This window comes from Myxine glutinosa, chromosome 1 (assembly GCF_964187855.1).
Source record: "Myxine glutinosa chromosome 1, kmMyxGlut1.1, whole genome shotgun sequence".
NCBI lineage: Eukaryota > Metazoa > Chordata > Myxini > Myxiniformes > Myxinidae > Myxine > Myxine glutinosa.
In genome coordinates, this window is record NC_136261.1 from 297457178 (window position 1) to 297472043 (window position 14866).

The 14866-nt window shown below is 41.2% G+C and overlaps 1 protein-coding gene across 4 annotated transcripts in view; it reads left to right on the forward strand.

Annotated features, from left to right (window-relative positions):
* The window catches only part of UQCC2 (ubiquinol-cytochrome c reductase complex assembly factor 2), a 33821-nt gene extending 19289 nt beyond the window's left edge, over positions 1-14532 (forward strand). The window contains exons 1-4 of one of the 4 annotated variants that reach the window (XM_068134759.2): positions 12217-12625; positions 13532-13606; positions 13950-14040; positions 14306-14532. In XM_068134759.2, coding sequence (XP_067990860.1) covers positions 12605-12625; positions 13532-13606; positions 13950-14040; positions 14306-14409 — 291 coding nt within the window. In that variant the 5' untranslated portion in view covers positions 12217-12604 and the 3' untranslated portion in view covers positions 14410-14532. Of the gene's footprint in view, positions 1-12216; positions 12626-13531; positions 13607-13949; positions 14041-14305 lie in introns of those variants that run through there. The other 3 variants (XM_078767924.1, XM_068134743.2, XM_068134752.2) reach the window with 3 other exon arrangements.
* Positions 14533-14866: the final 334 nt, after the last annotated feature.

Sequence of the window (14866 nt, forward strand, 5' to 3'; positions counted from 1 at the left end):
CATCACAAGTGCGCAAAGTGGTTTTTCAACACTAACACAAGTGCAAAAAGTGGTTTTTCAACACTAACACAAGTGCGAAAAGTGGTTTTTCAACACTAACACAAGTGCGAAAAGTGTTTTTTCCACACTAATACAAGTGCAAAAGTGGTTTCCTGCACCAACACAAGTGCGAAAAGTGGTTTTTCAACACTAACACAGGTGCGAAAAGTGGTTTTTCAACACTAACACAAGTGCGAAAAGTGGTTTTTCAACACTAACACAAGTGCGAAAAGTGTTTTTTCCACACTAATACAAGTGCAAAAGTGGTTTCCTGCACCAACACAAGTTCGAAAAGTGGTTTTTCAACACTAACACAAGTGCGAAAAGTGGTTTTTCAACACTAACACAAGTGTAAAAAGTGGTTTTTCCACACTAATACAAGTGCAAAAGTGGTTTCCTGCACCAACACAAGTGCGAAAAGTGGTTTTTCAACACTAACACAAGTGCGAAAAGTGTTTTTTCAACACTAACACAAGTGCGAAAAGTGTTTTTTCAACACTAACACAAGTGCGAAAAGTGTTTTTTCCACACTAATACAAGTGCGAAAAGCGGTTTTTCAACACTAACGCAAGTGCGAAAAGTGTTTTTTCCACACTAATACAAGTGCAAAAGTGGTTTCCTGCACCATCACAAGTGCGCAAAGTGGTTTTTCAACACTAACACAAGTGCAAAAAGTGGTTTTTCAACACTAATACAAGTGCAAAAGTGGTTTCCTGCACCAACACAAGTGCGAAAAGTGGTTTTTCAACACTAACACAAGTGCGAAAAGCGGTTTGTCAACACTAACGCAAGTGCGAAAAGTGTTTTTTCCACACTGATACAAGTGCAAAAGTGGTTTCCTGCACCATCACAAGTGCGCAAAGTGGTTTTTCAACACTAACACAAGTGCAAAAAGTGGTTTTTCAACACTAACACAAGTGCGAAAAGTGGTTTTTCAACACTAACACAAGTGCGAAAAGTGTTTTTTCCACACTAATACAAGTGCAAAAGTGGTTTCCTGCACCAACACAAGTGCGAAAAGTGGTTTTTCAACACTAACACAGGTGCGAAAAGTGGTTTTTCAACACTAACACAAGTGCGAAAAGTGGTTTTTCAACACTAACACAAGTGCGAAAAGTGTTTTTTCCACACTAATACAAGTGCAAAAGTGGTTTCCTGCACCAACACAAGTTCGAAAAGTGGTTTTTCAACACTAACACAAGTGCGAAAAGTGGTTTTTCAACACTAACACAAGTGCGAAAAGTGTTATTTCCACACTAATACAAGTGCAAAAGTGGTTTCCTGCACCAACACAAGTTCAAAAAGTGGTTTTTCAACACTAACACAAGTGGGAAAAGTGGTTTTTCAACACTAAGACAAGTGCGAAAAGTGGTTTTTCCACACTAATACAAGTGCAAAAGTGGTTTCCTGCACCAACACAAGTGCGAAAAGTGGTTTTTCAACACTAACACAAGTGCGAAAAGTGGTTTTTCAACACTAACACAAGTGCGAAAAGTGGTTTCCTGCACCATCACAAGTGCGAAAAGTGGTTTTTCAACACTAACACAAGTGCGAAAAGTGATTTTCAACACTAATACAAGTGCAAAAGTGGTTTCCTGCACCAACACAAGTGCGAAAAGTGGTTTTTCAACACTAACACAAGTGCAAAAAGTGGTTTTTCAACACTAACACAAGTGCGAAAAGTGGGTTTTCCACACTAATACAAGTGCAAAAGTGGTTTCCTGCACCAACACAAGTGCGAAAAGTGGTTTTTCAACACTAACACAAGTGCGAAAAGTGGTTTTTCAACACTATCACAAGTGTAAAAAGGGGTTTTTCCACACTAATACAAGTGCAAAAGTGGTTTCCTGCACCAACACAAGTGCGAAAAGTGGTTTTTCAACACTAACACAAGTGCAAAAAGTGTTTTTTCAACACTAACACAACTGCGAAAAGTGTTTTTTCAACACTAACACAAGTGCGAAAAGTGTTTTTTCCACACTAATACAAGTGCAAAAGTGGTTTCCTGCACCAACAAAAGTGTGAAAAGTGGTTTTTCAACACTACCACAAGTGCGAAAAGTGGTTTTTCAACACTAACACAAGTGCGAAAAGTGGTTTTTCAACACTAATACAAGTGCAAAAGTGGTTTCCTGCACCAACACAAGTGCGAAAAGTGGTTTTTCAACACTAACACAAGTGCGAAAAGTGGTTTTTCCACACTAATACAAGTGCAAAAGTGGTTTCCTGCACCAACACAAGTGCGAAAAGTGGTTTTTCAACACTAATACAGGTGCGAAAAGTGGTTTTTCAACACTAACACAAGTGCGAAAAGTGGTTTTTCAACACTAACACAAGTGCGAAAAGTGTTTTTTCCACACGAATACAAGTGCAAAAGTGGTTTCCTGCACCAACACAAGTTCGAAAAGTGGTTTTTCAACACTAACACAAGTGCGAAAAGTGGTTTTTCAACACTAACACAAGTGCGAAAAGTGGTTTTTCCACACTAATACAAGTGCAAAAGTGGTTTCCTGCACCAACACAAGTTCGAAAAGTGGTTTTTCAACACTAACACAAGTGCGAAAAGCGGTTTGTCAACACTAACGCAAGTGCGAAAAGTGTTTTTTCCACACTGATACAAGTGCAAAAGTGGTTTCCTGCACCATCACAAGTGCGCAAAGTGGTTTTTCAACACTAACACAAGTGCAAAAAGTGGTTTTTCAACACTAACACAAGTGCGAAAAGTGGTTTTTCAACACTAACACAAGTGCGAAAAGTGTTTTTTCCACACTAATACAAGTGCAAAAGTGGTTTCCTGCACCAACACAAGTGCGAAAAGTGGTTTTTCAACACTAACACAGGTGCGAAAAGTAGTTTTTCAACACTAACACAAGTGCGAAAAGTGGTTTTTCAACACTAACACAAGTGCGAAAAGTGTTTTTTCCACACTAATACAAGTGCAAAAGTGGTTTCCTGCACCAACACAAGTTCGAAAAGTGGTTTTTCAACACTAACACAAGTGCGAAAAGTGGTTTTTCAACACTAACACAAGTGCGAAAAGTGGTTTTTCAACACTAACACAAGTGCGAAAAGTGTTATTTCCACACTAATACAAGAGCAAAAGTGGTTTCCTGCACCAACACAAGTTCAAAAAGTGGTTTTTCAACACTAACACAAGTGGGAAAAGTGGTTTTTCAACACTAAGACAAGTGCGAAAAGTGGTTTTTCCACACTAATACAAGTGCAAAAGTGGTTTCCTGCACCAACACAAGTGCGAAAAGTGGTTTTTCAACACTAACACAAGTGCGAAAAGTGGTTTTTCAACACTAACACAAGTGCGAAAAGTGGTTTCCTGCACCATCACAAGTGCGAAAAGTGGTTTTTCAACACTAACACAAGTGCGAAAAGTGATTTTCAACACTAATACAAGTGCAAAAGTGGTTTCCTGCACCAACACAAGTGCGAAAAGTGGTTTTTCAACACTAACACAAGTGCGAAAAGTGGTTTTTCAACACTAACACAAGTGCGAAAAGTGGTTTTTCAACACTAACACAAGTGCAAAAGTGGTTTCCTGCACCAACACAAGTGCGAAAAGTGGTTTTTCAACACTAACACAAGTGCGAAAAGTGATTTTCAACACTAATACAAGTGCAAAAGTGGTTTCCTGCACCAACACAAGTGCGAAAAGTGGTTTTTCAACACTAACACAAGTGCGAAAAGTGGTTTTTCAACACTAACACAAGTGCGAAAAGTGGTTTTTCCACACTAATACAAGTGCAAAAGTGGTTTCCTGCACCAACACAAGTGCGAAAAGTGGTTTTTCAACACTAACACAAGTGCGAAAAGTGGTTTTTCAACACTATCACAAGTGTAAAAAGTGGTTTTTCCACACTAATACAAGTGCAAAAGTGGTTTCCTGCACCAACACAAGTGCGAAAAGTGGTTTTTCAACACTAACACAAGTGCGAAAAGTGTTTTTTCAACACTAACACAAGTGCGAAAAGTGTTTTTTCAACACTAACACAAGTGCGAAAAGTGTTTTTTCCACACTAATACAAGTGCGAAAAGCGGTTTTTCAACACTAACGCAAGTGCGAAAAGTGTTTTTTCCACACTAATACAAGTGCAAAAGTGGTTTCCTGCACCATCACAAGTGCGCAAAGTGGTTTTTCAACACTAACACAAGTGCAAAAAGTGGTTTTTCAACACTAATACAAGTGCAAAAGTGGTTTCCTGCACCAACACAAGTGCGAAAAGTGGTTTTTCAACACTAACACAAGTGCGAAAAGCGGTTTGTCAACACTAACGCAAGTGCGAAAAGTGTTTTTTCCACACTGATACAAGTGCAAAAGTGGTTTCCTGCACCATCACAAGTGCGCAAAGTGGTTTTTCAACACTAACACAAGTGCAAAAAGTGGTTTTTCAACACTAACACAAGTGCGAAAAGTGGTTTTTCAACACTAACACAAGTGCGAAAAGTGTTTTTTCCACACTAATACAAGTGCAAAAGTGGTTTCCTGCACCAACACAAGTGCGAAAAGTGGTTTTTCAACACTAACACAGGTGCGAAAAGTGGTTTTTCAACACTAACACAAGTGCGAAAAGTGGTTTTTCAACACTAACACAAGTGCGAAAAGTGTTTTTTCCACACTAATACAAGTGCAAAAGTGGTTTCCTGCACCAACACAAGTTCGAAAAGTGGTTTTTCAACACTAACACAAGTGCGAAAAGTGGTTTTTCAACACTAACACAAGTGCGAAAAGTGGTTTTTCAACACTAACACAAGTGCGAAAAGTGTTATTTCCACACTAATACAAGTGCAAAAGTGGTTTCCTGCACCAACACAAGTTCAAAAAGTGGTTTTTCAACACTAACACAAGTGGGAAAAGTGGTTTTTCAACACTAAGACAAGTGCGAAAAGTGGTTTTTCCACACTAATACAAGTGCAAAAGTGGTTTCCTGCACCAACACAAGTGCGAAAAGTGGTTTTTCAACACTAACACAAGTGCGAAAAGTGGTTTTTCAACACTAACACAAGTGCGAAAAGTGGTTTCCTGCACCATCACAAGTGCGAAAAGTGGTTTTTCAACACTAACACAAGTGCGAAAAGTGATTTTCAACACTAATACAAGTGCAAAAGTGGTTTCCTGCAACAACACAAGTGCGAAAAGTGGTTTTTCAACACTAACACAAGTGCGAAAAGTGGTTTTTCAACACTAACACAAGTGCGAAAAGTGGGTTTTCCACACTAATACAAGTGCAAAAGTGGTTTCCTGCACCAACACAAGTGCGAAAAGTGGTTTTTCAACACTAACACAAGTGCGAAAAGTGGTTTTTCAACACTATCACAAGTGTAAAAAGGGGTTTTTTCCACACTAATACAAGTGCAAAAGTGGTTTCCTGCACCAACACAAGTGCAAAAAGTGGTTTTTCAACACTAACACAAGTGCGAAAAGTGTTTTTTCAACACTAACACAAGTGCGAAAAGTGTTTTTTCAACACTAACACAAGTGCGAAAAGTGTTTTTTCCACACTAATACAAGTGCAAAGTGGTTTCCTGCACCAACAAAAGTGCGAAAAGTGGTTTTTCAACACTACCACAAGTGCGAAAAGTGGTTTTTCAACACTAATACAAGTGCAAAAGTGGTTTCCTGCACCAACACAAGTGCGAAAAGTGGTTTTTCAACACTAACACAAGTGCGAAAAGTGGTTTTTCAAAACTAACACAAGTGCAAAAAGTGGTTTTTCCACACCAATACAAGTGCAAAAGTGGTTTCCTGCACCAACACAAGTGCGAAAAGTGGTTTTTCAACACTAACACAAGTGCGAAAAGTGGTTTTTCAACACTAATACAAGTGCAAAAGTGGTTTCCTGCACCAACACAAGTGCGAAAAGTGGTTTTTCAACACTAACACAAGTGCGAAAAGTGGTTTTTCAAAACTAACACAAGTGCAAAAAGTGGTTTTTCCACACCAATACAAGTGCAAAAGTGGTTTCCTGCACCAACACAAGTGCGAAAAGTGGTTTTTCAACACTAACACAAGTGCAAAAAGTGGTTTTTCAACACTAACACAAGTGCGAAAAGTGGTTTTTCAACACTAACACAAGTGCGAAAAGTGGTTTCCTGCACCATCACAAGTGCGAAAAGTGGTTTTTCAACACTAACACAAGTGCGAAAAGTGATTTTCAACACTAATACAAGTGCAAAAGTGGTTTCCTGCACCAACACAAGTGCGAAAAGTGGTTTTTCAACACTAACACAAGTGCGAAAAGTGGTTTTTCAACACTAACACAAGTGCGAAAAGTGGGTTTTCCACACTAATACAAGTGCAAAAGTGGTTTCCTGCACCAACGTCGCTGGCGTCGATCTGTATTGAAAGCAACCAAATTATAAACTGCACTTGTACTTGAAAAGATGCAACTTTTTTTTTCGTCTAACAAGGTTTAGTGAAGATTTAATGATCACAACAGTTATTAAAGTTTCGGTCAAAAAGTAAAGAATTTCCACCAATAATAAATATTCTTACCTTTGGTTTTGTAAAAGACAGCACCGTTGGGTATCTGGATCACACCTTCTCCGTAACGTACACGCATGCATTGATGAAATGTTCGCAGAGATTTATGGGGTTTTTATGAACGACTGTGGGTAATTACCACCGCCACTGAAGGTGGACGGAGGTTGTGTTTTCACCCCTGTTTGATACTTGCGAAATTGAAGATTTGCAAGGATATTGCTTCGACTGGTCTGTTTTCCTTTGTTTTTTTTTTAGTCTGTTTCTTTGTGAATCGTCCACAGGTCACATTTTTACTCCAATACTCACAAAACCTAGCCATCTGGTAGAGGTAGTGACAAGCTGGCAGCCTATTGTTTGAGGTCAATATGTCAAAAGGTCAAGGTCACATAAATCGTCAATTTTCATCCGATTTACTTGATATTTACATGTCTATTTATATATATATATATATATCTATATACAGTGGAACCTTGACTTACGAGTGCCCCAACTTACGAGTTTTTCGAGATACGAGCCGTCGCTCGGGCGGTTTATTGCTTTGAGATGCGAGCCGAGATCTGAGTTACGAGCTTTCGCCACCCGGTCACGTGGTTATCTTGCCGTGCAAGTACAGTATCTCTGCCGTATAGCGCTGCATTTTTGTTTTCGCATGTTGGTTATTTTGAGTTTACGTCACCAGGTGGGTTCCGGTCACGTGGTTATCTTGCCGTGCAAGTACAGTATCTCTGCCGTATAGCGCTGCATTTTTGTTTTCGCATTTTGGTTATTTTGGAAAATTTCTTAGTTTTAACCATGGGGCCTAAGAAAGTGAGTGCCAAGTGCAGTGCTGAGAAGAAGAAGAGGATGATGAGCTTGGCTATAAAACACGCAATCGTCGAACAACATGAGCGAGGTGTGCGTGTTGTCGACTTGGTGAGGCGGATGTGAAGGCAGCTGAAGATTTTATTATAACTGAGAAGAAGAAGAGGATGATGTGCTTGGATATAAAACACGCAATCGTCGAACAACATGAGCGAGGTGTGCGTGTTGTCGACTTGGTGAGGCGGATGTGAAGGCAGCTGAAGATTTTATTATAACTGAGAAGAAGAAGAGGATGATGTGCTTGGATATAAAACACGCAATCGTCGAACAACATGAGCGAGGTGTGCGTGTTGTCGACTTGGCGAGGCGGATGTGAAGGCAGCTGAAGATTTTATTATAACTGAGAAGAAGAAGAGGATGATGTGCTTGGATATAAAACACGCAATCGTCGAAAAACATGAGCGAGGTGTGCGTGTTGTCGACTTGGCGAGGCGGATGTGAAGGCAGCTGAAGATTTTATTATAACTTTTGCCGAACTGATAGAAGCCGAACGATACATCCCCCAGCAAATCTTCAACTGTGACGAGACAGGGCTCTTCTGGAAAAAGATGCCGAGGAGGACGTATATAACGGCAGAGGAGAAGAGCATGCCAGGCCACAACTTGTTCAGAGTGCCGGCGATAGCTCGCCTTCTCTTTGTGGAAAACACGGTACTGAGAAGAAGAAGAGGATGATGTGCTTGGATATAAAACACGCAATCGTCGAAAAACATGAGCGAGGTGTGCGTGTTGTCGACTTGGTGAGGCGGATGTGAAGGCAGCTGAAGATTTATTATAACTGAGAAGAAGAAGAGGATGATGTGCTTGGATATAAAACACGCAATCGTCGAAAAACATGAGCGAGGTGTGCGTGTTGTCGACTTGGTGAGGCGGATGTGAAGGCAGCTGAAGATTTTATTATAACTTTTGCCGAACTGATAGAAGCCGAACGATACATCCCCCAGCAAATCTTCAACTGTGACGAGACAGGGCTCTTCTGGAAAAAGATGCCGAGGAGGACGTATTTAACGGCAGAGGAGAAGAGCATGCCAGGCCACAACTTGTTCAGAGTGCCGGCGATAGCTCGCCTTCTCTTTGTGGAAAACACGGTGAGATCCTTAACATCCAACAACTAATGGGACGCAAACGGGGCGCCCAGTTTAGCGGTACACACATTGATGAATCACCCTGCCTGTGATTCACCCATGACAGGTTATAGCTGGGTCGGGATTCAAACCCAGGCTGGACAGTTTAGACTTTAGAGTCAAGTGTGCGTACCTCCAGTCCAGGCCATCCTGCCAACTTGTATGCTGCATACAGGTGAAATATAAAGCGCGAGATATTTTTATATATACTGTATATTAAAAAAAAAATTGGTGTGGTTTTTGGCGGGCTGGAACGGATTAATAGCATTTCAATGCATTTTAATGGGGAAATTTGATTTGAGAAACGAGCAATTTGAGTTACGAGCTCGGTCACAGAACGAATTAAACTCGTAAGTCAAGGTTCCACTGTATATATAATTTTTTTCCGAAATTACCAAATTGCTGTTTCCATGGCAACTGTTGTTTATTTGGACATCGCAATATCGTGCTATACGCGACATATTTGTCTGTCTGTGAGCAGGATATATTGCAGGATACTTGGTGGACAGGTTGGGTATGTGACAAGAACGAGTTTATTAAATTTTGGTGAAAATCTGGATCCAGATACGAGATTTTTAAAAGTGATTCTTTGCCATTCAGAGTTTTTTTTGTATACTTAGTCGAGGCTCGTATAAGAGCTAACACATAGAACATATATAAAGGGAGCGGGAGACAAGAAGGGGAGAGAGAGGGAAGCACAACAGAGTAACAGAATTACAGTGACGGAGCAACAGACAACAGAGAGTTCGTGCCTGAAACGACGTATGGCATGATATCTAAAAGCGTTGTGGACAGATTATGACCACATGGTGGATGAGTTGGGTAGGTGACTAAGTTTTGTGCCCTGGCTAATAAACCACGTCTGTGGCAGAGGTCAGTAAGCCAATATTGCACTGTGGCACGTGTACAGGTGGACATTGTGAGATGTCCTTGCCACTCATGTGGGGAGAGGGGTTTGTACCCCTGACCTGCCCCTGGGTGCTACCAACACGTATGCAATTAATTTTATTATGCTCTAACAGGAACACAAACAACACAGATAAACGCTGTTTATTTATTATGTCATAAAAGGTACTGTTAGTGTCTGGTCATAGATACACTTGCTCCATTATATATAGATTAACAGGGTGATTCCTCAATGTCTGTGCCGTCTCTCGGATGGACGGTAAACTGGGTGCCTCTTCTGTCAGCATTAAGTGGTGGACTTGAAGGACCCCACGGTGTCTTCCGCGAAGGGTACGGGAGCCATCGCTGGCACCATGGCCAGATTCCTGGCCTGACTTCCTGAGTCCGACCAGGATTGTAGCCCAGCAACTGCTTTGGCTGCACCACCGCTCTGCAAAGGGCATGGTACATAATGTACATGGTACATAATGATGATGATGATGATTTTAAAAAATTGATATTTGAGGGTTTTTTGCTGTGTCGTGCACCCTTTTTGTTTGTTTGCGTAACGGGCAGGTGTCAGGAAGCACATTGTTGCGATTCTAACCCTTGCACTCCCTGATCACGTGGTGATTTTGGAAGCGTATAAATGTTTTTTTTTCATCCCGTAACCTGCCTTGTTTGACAGTAAATGTGCGGGTGAGATGTGAATTGCTATGCCTCACGCTGGAATTTGATTTAGAATTTAGTCTGCTAGTTGCATCATTTACTGAGGTGTGGCTGTACTGATGCAGTGTCCCTGCACATTCGGGCAAGAAGTTACATTTTGTTCATAATGCTAGCGATAGCCCGCCTCCTCTTCATGAAATAAACTGTGGGATATTTTACATCCACCAACTATTGCGAGCAGACAGAACACCTAGCTTATTTGAGGGACGGCACACACATTGATGTATCCGAAATACCGGGATCAGAGTTGAAAAGCTGGGCCGAGATTCAAACCCAGGCTAGACAACTCATAGTCAGGTCAGGTTCACTATGTTTTTTCGTTCAAAATCATGGTAGATTAGCAAACCTATACATTTTTGGAAACGTTATTACATGGAAAATCTGAAAATCAATGGTTACATTTGCCAATTCCGACCATTTCGATTTGACCAATTCGACCAATTCCATTCGACCAATCGCTTCGATCGACCATTCGACTAATCGCTTCGATCGACCATTCGACCAATTCGATCGATTCGATTCATCGAATTCGATTCGATCGACCATTCGACCAATTCGATTTGCCAATCAATTTGACCGACCTTTGCTTGTGTGGAACGGACTGTGAAAACGATGCGGACTATATTGTCGGATACGACACACAGGACGGTGATGACGAACTCTAAATGGCATATTCTGTAATCGTGTATGTTTGATGCCATTGACTGCCTGTGTATATTTTGTCATTGACTGCCTGTGCAGATGTGAAGTTATACTGACTGCATGTGTATATATGATTTTGCTGACTGCCTGTGTATGTTTGCTGATATGAATTATTGTGACACATTTTGATGTTATTAACTGCCTGTACAAAATGATAACGTGTATTTGATTATGCAACTTATCGCGAATACAAAGACAGTATTTTGCAATTCAAAACCTTTGATTCGTGTCTTACCATTCCCCATAGCACTAATTTGATACTTTCATTGGATTCCTTGTCCCTGAAAATATAGGTTTAGTATATTTTAAAAAGTTTTTAGGATAATTAGAGGCAGAAATAGAACAAAATATGTATTTTACAGTGGCCATTTTGAAAATCCAAAATGGCCGCCATACAGGTATCTCTCCAAATGTAAACATTGATTTTTAGTTTCCTTATGCTATAACCTTTCCAAAAATGTATAGGTTTGCTAATCTACCATGATTTTGAACGAAATATAATTTATTGACATAGTGAACCTGACTATCAGGAGTGAGTGCACATATCTCTTGGATATCCTGCCAGACAGTTTGGAAGGGTGAAAAGACAAGAGGTCGAATGGAAAGGACGAGGAATTCCAATTTTCTTTGACAGATTTGTGGTGGTGGTTATAAAACATTTTTAGCCACGTCACAGACGCTGCTCATAGAGTGCCCTTTGCTGTTGTTGTTGTTCTTCTTCTTCTTCTCCTTCTTCTTGTTCTTGTTCTTGCAGAGAAGACAAAACCTCAAAGCTCCACCCATTCTGGGAACCATAGCTCCACACATTGTGGGAGAGGCTTCATATAAACAAATATCCACCATTTTATTAACTCGCATAGCTTTGAGGCCTGTTTTGTAGGCCCGTGGTGTCTTCCTCTCTCACACAGTTTTATTTCAAATCAAATTCGATATATCATTTCATTTTTCACAGTCGCTAACATAGTTTTAGACTCGGTTGAAAAAAAACGGGAAGAAAATCCGATGAAAGTTGCCCTTTATAGAATGAAATGAATTCTCAAAGGCCTGTAACTTCAAGTCCATTGAGATTTTTTTTTTTTTATCGCAGCATGGTCAGTCATACACCGCCCGAAATAAGAGACGGGAAAATGCCGAGATATATATATTTTGTTTAAATCGCGGCATGGTCAGTCATACACCGCCCGAAATAACAGACGGGAAAATGCCGAGATATATTAAAAATTCGTCCATTTGATGACAATCGTCACGATGAAATATTTAATTTATACGTCGTCACAATAATGTGGAGAGAGGAGCATAGCTTCGTTCACGTGTCGCCACACACAGGAAATTGCCGAGATTTTTTTTTATTTTAATCGCAGCATGGTCAGTCATACACCGCCTGAAATAACAGACGGGAAAATGCCGAGATATATTAAAAATTCGTCGCCACACACGGGAAATTGCCGAGATATATTTTCACTTTGCACAAAAATAACATCAAGTAATCGAATCAATAGGAATGTCCTGTGCCTATAACATCGACGTTATAGGCACAGCTGCATCTAGGCATTGTGTAACATCAACGCGGCTTTTGTTTTAATTAAAACTTTTTGTACTTGTTCTAATGATATTTGGCAGCTGTTTATGTATTTTTTGAAGTTATGATTTAGGAATGTTGCAGTTGCACACTTGGTAGACAATTCACCATTACATTATTTCAATGTTGTTGAATCGTGAAATGAATGCAGATTGCTGATCTGAAGTTTTTTTTTTTTGTTTGTTTTTTCAGACATGCGAATTGCGAATTGGCAGGTGGGCTCGGTTATTACCCTGCGCTCACGAAGCGAAAAGCAGGGTTAAGCATTCAGTTGCATACGTGTACCGTGTGCTGTGTCTGCATTTAAAAAATTCATTTTCTCGGCAACCGTTGGCCCGATTGACATGAAATTTTCACCGTATTGCAGCGGTGTACAATTATTCAGGCACTGTTGAGCAAGTTGAGGTTACAAGTTGAGGAGCTCCTCCTCCTCCTTTAGAATATTTTAATGATAATCATGACGTCGTAGGTCATGTGGTACAGGCGCCATCTTGGAAAAACCGAAAAATGTTGCACCTTTATATCTCTAAACCGAACCTGGTGTTGGCTTAGCGGTTAGGGTGCTGGCTTGGGATCCTAGGATCCTGGGTTCGAATCCCGGTTATTGCTGAACCAATGCCAGGGGGGTTGACACAGCCTGTCATCCTTCCGAGGTCGGCAAATTTAGTACCAGTTCACTGGTAATTCCCTGTGTGTTGCAAGAGGCGACTAACAGGGTTGGTGGCAGGAAGGGCATCCAGCCATAAAACATTGCTTCAAAAAGGGGACCAAGGTGCCCAAAAAAAGGCCAACCCCTGCTCTGTGGGGAAAAAGGGCCTCTAAAGGTGGTTCTTCTTCTTCTTCACGTGGTTAATCACAAATAAGTTTGTTTATTTTTAATCCATTAGTGAGGCTTTTGAATTTCACGGAGATGTTGGTGATTCTTCCTTGAGGCCTCACACACACTTCCTTACTTCGTCGACACCCCAATCGTACCTCCGTCCACCTGTGATGTATCATTTCTGATATAACACTGCCATGCCAGTCAGCCACACTTGTTTTTACCATCCATGTGTGAACTTGTACATTGTGACATGGTCCTGACGTTTGTTTTGGGTGCACGTTAACCTGTTTCCTGGCAGGATGCTGACGCTGAGAAATGCGATGCCCTACACGAGAGCCTCTTGCGCATCCGAACCAACCATTATCGCAATAAGGTCTGACGATTCCTGCCTCGGGATAAAGTTACAGGTTTTGGGTCTTGTACCGTTGACCTCGCACACTAATGCGAGGTTGTTGCATTTTGACATCACGTATGCTTTTAGCTTCCGTTTATTATTTCATTTCACTTGTGCCCCCCGCTGCTTGTCTGGGGCAGGACAGAATGGCAGCCAAACGAGTTTGTTCGCTAACGGGTTATCGATTTGTTTTCAGAACCGCAGCTTGCCATTCCTAGCAAGCTTTAGTGGTTGGGTTGTTGTTGTTGGAATGCATGTCATCAATACCCGTTTGATGAAACGTACACGTACTACACATGGGAAAACCCCACTGCATTTACAGTACCCACGGCAACAGAACACGAGCTTCACCAATCTCTCGGCGGAAGAATGCAGAGCCATCCTCTCTACAGGTGCGTGGCAGCAAGAATGCGGTGAGTTATCTTGTGTTGTTGCGAAGCTGCGGCCTTGTGTCCTTTCGAGTAACAATGCGCCACAGATGGATAGGCCTTCCAAATACGATGACACGTGGCACGGGGACGAGTTCCAACAAAAGAATAATTGTGGGGTGCCTGGTGTTTCCTAGCAATACATTTTACTTCCGTTTTTCAAAGCTCCAGTGAGTGTTTGTGCTAAATATAAAAAGCATTTTGATTTTGTGGTTGTCCATCAGACTCCTTGCTCTGCTTCCTCCAACAGAGTGCTTGGAAGAGTTGGAGGGGGCAAAGAGAGGCGTTTTTGCAACACTGAAGAACTGGATTACTGGAGGAAGCACTCCTAAGACTGAGGGTCATGGAGATTAGGCCCTCGACGAGACCTAAGCATCTTGTGTGTACCTGCGATGCTGGCACGCATTGCCTTGTTCCAAGGCGAAATTACGTTTTTAGTTTCACCATGTGACTTTAAAACTTTAAAAACAAAAACGATTTCTTCTCCAGGGTTCACTGTTCAAGCTTCACGCGCGTGTGCTACTGCCTTAAACACTTTTTTTTCTTTTTTCTTTTTTACTTCTGACACGTATAAAAATCCACGTAATTTTGAATAGTCTGTGAAACAGGTAATTCCATCTTCGGATGATCCACGAGGATGGTCATGATAACTCGTGCAAGTGAGACGCCATGCTGAGTAATATTGAGGTCACGAGAAGAGGAGTATTCAGAATCCCCAGGGGATCTTTTTGTGGCAATTCTTGTCCTGAACAATGTGCAATTGTGCATGGACATTTGTAAGGTAGATGGGGTTCCATACCCTAATGCTGGA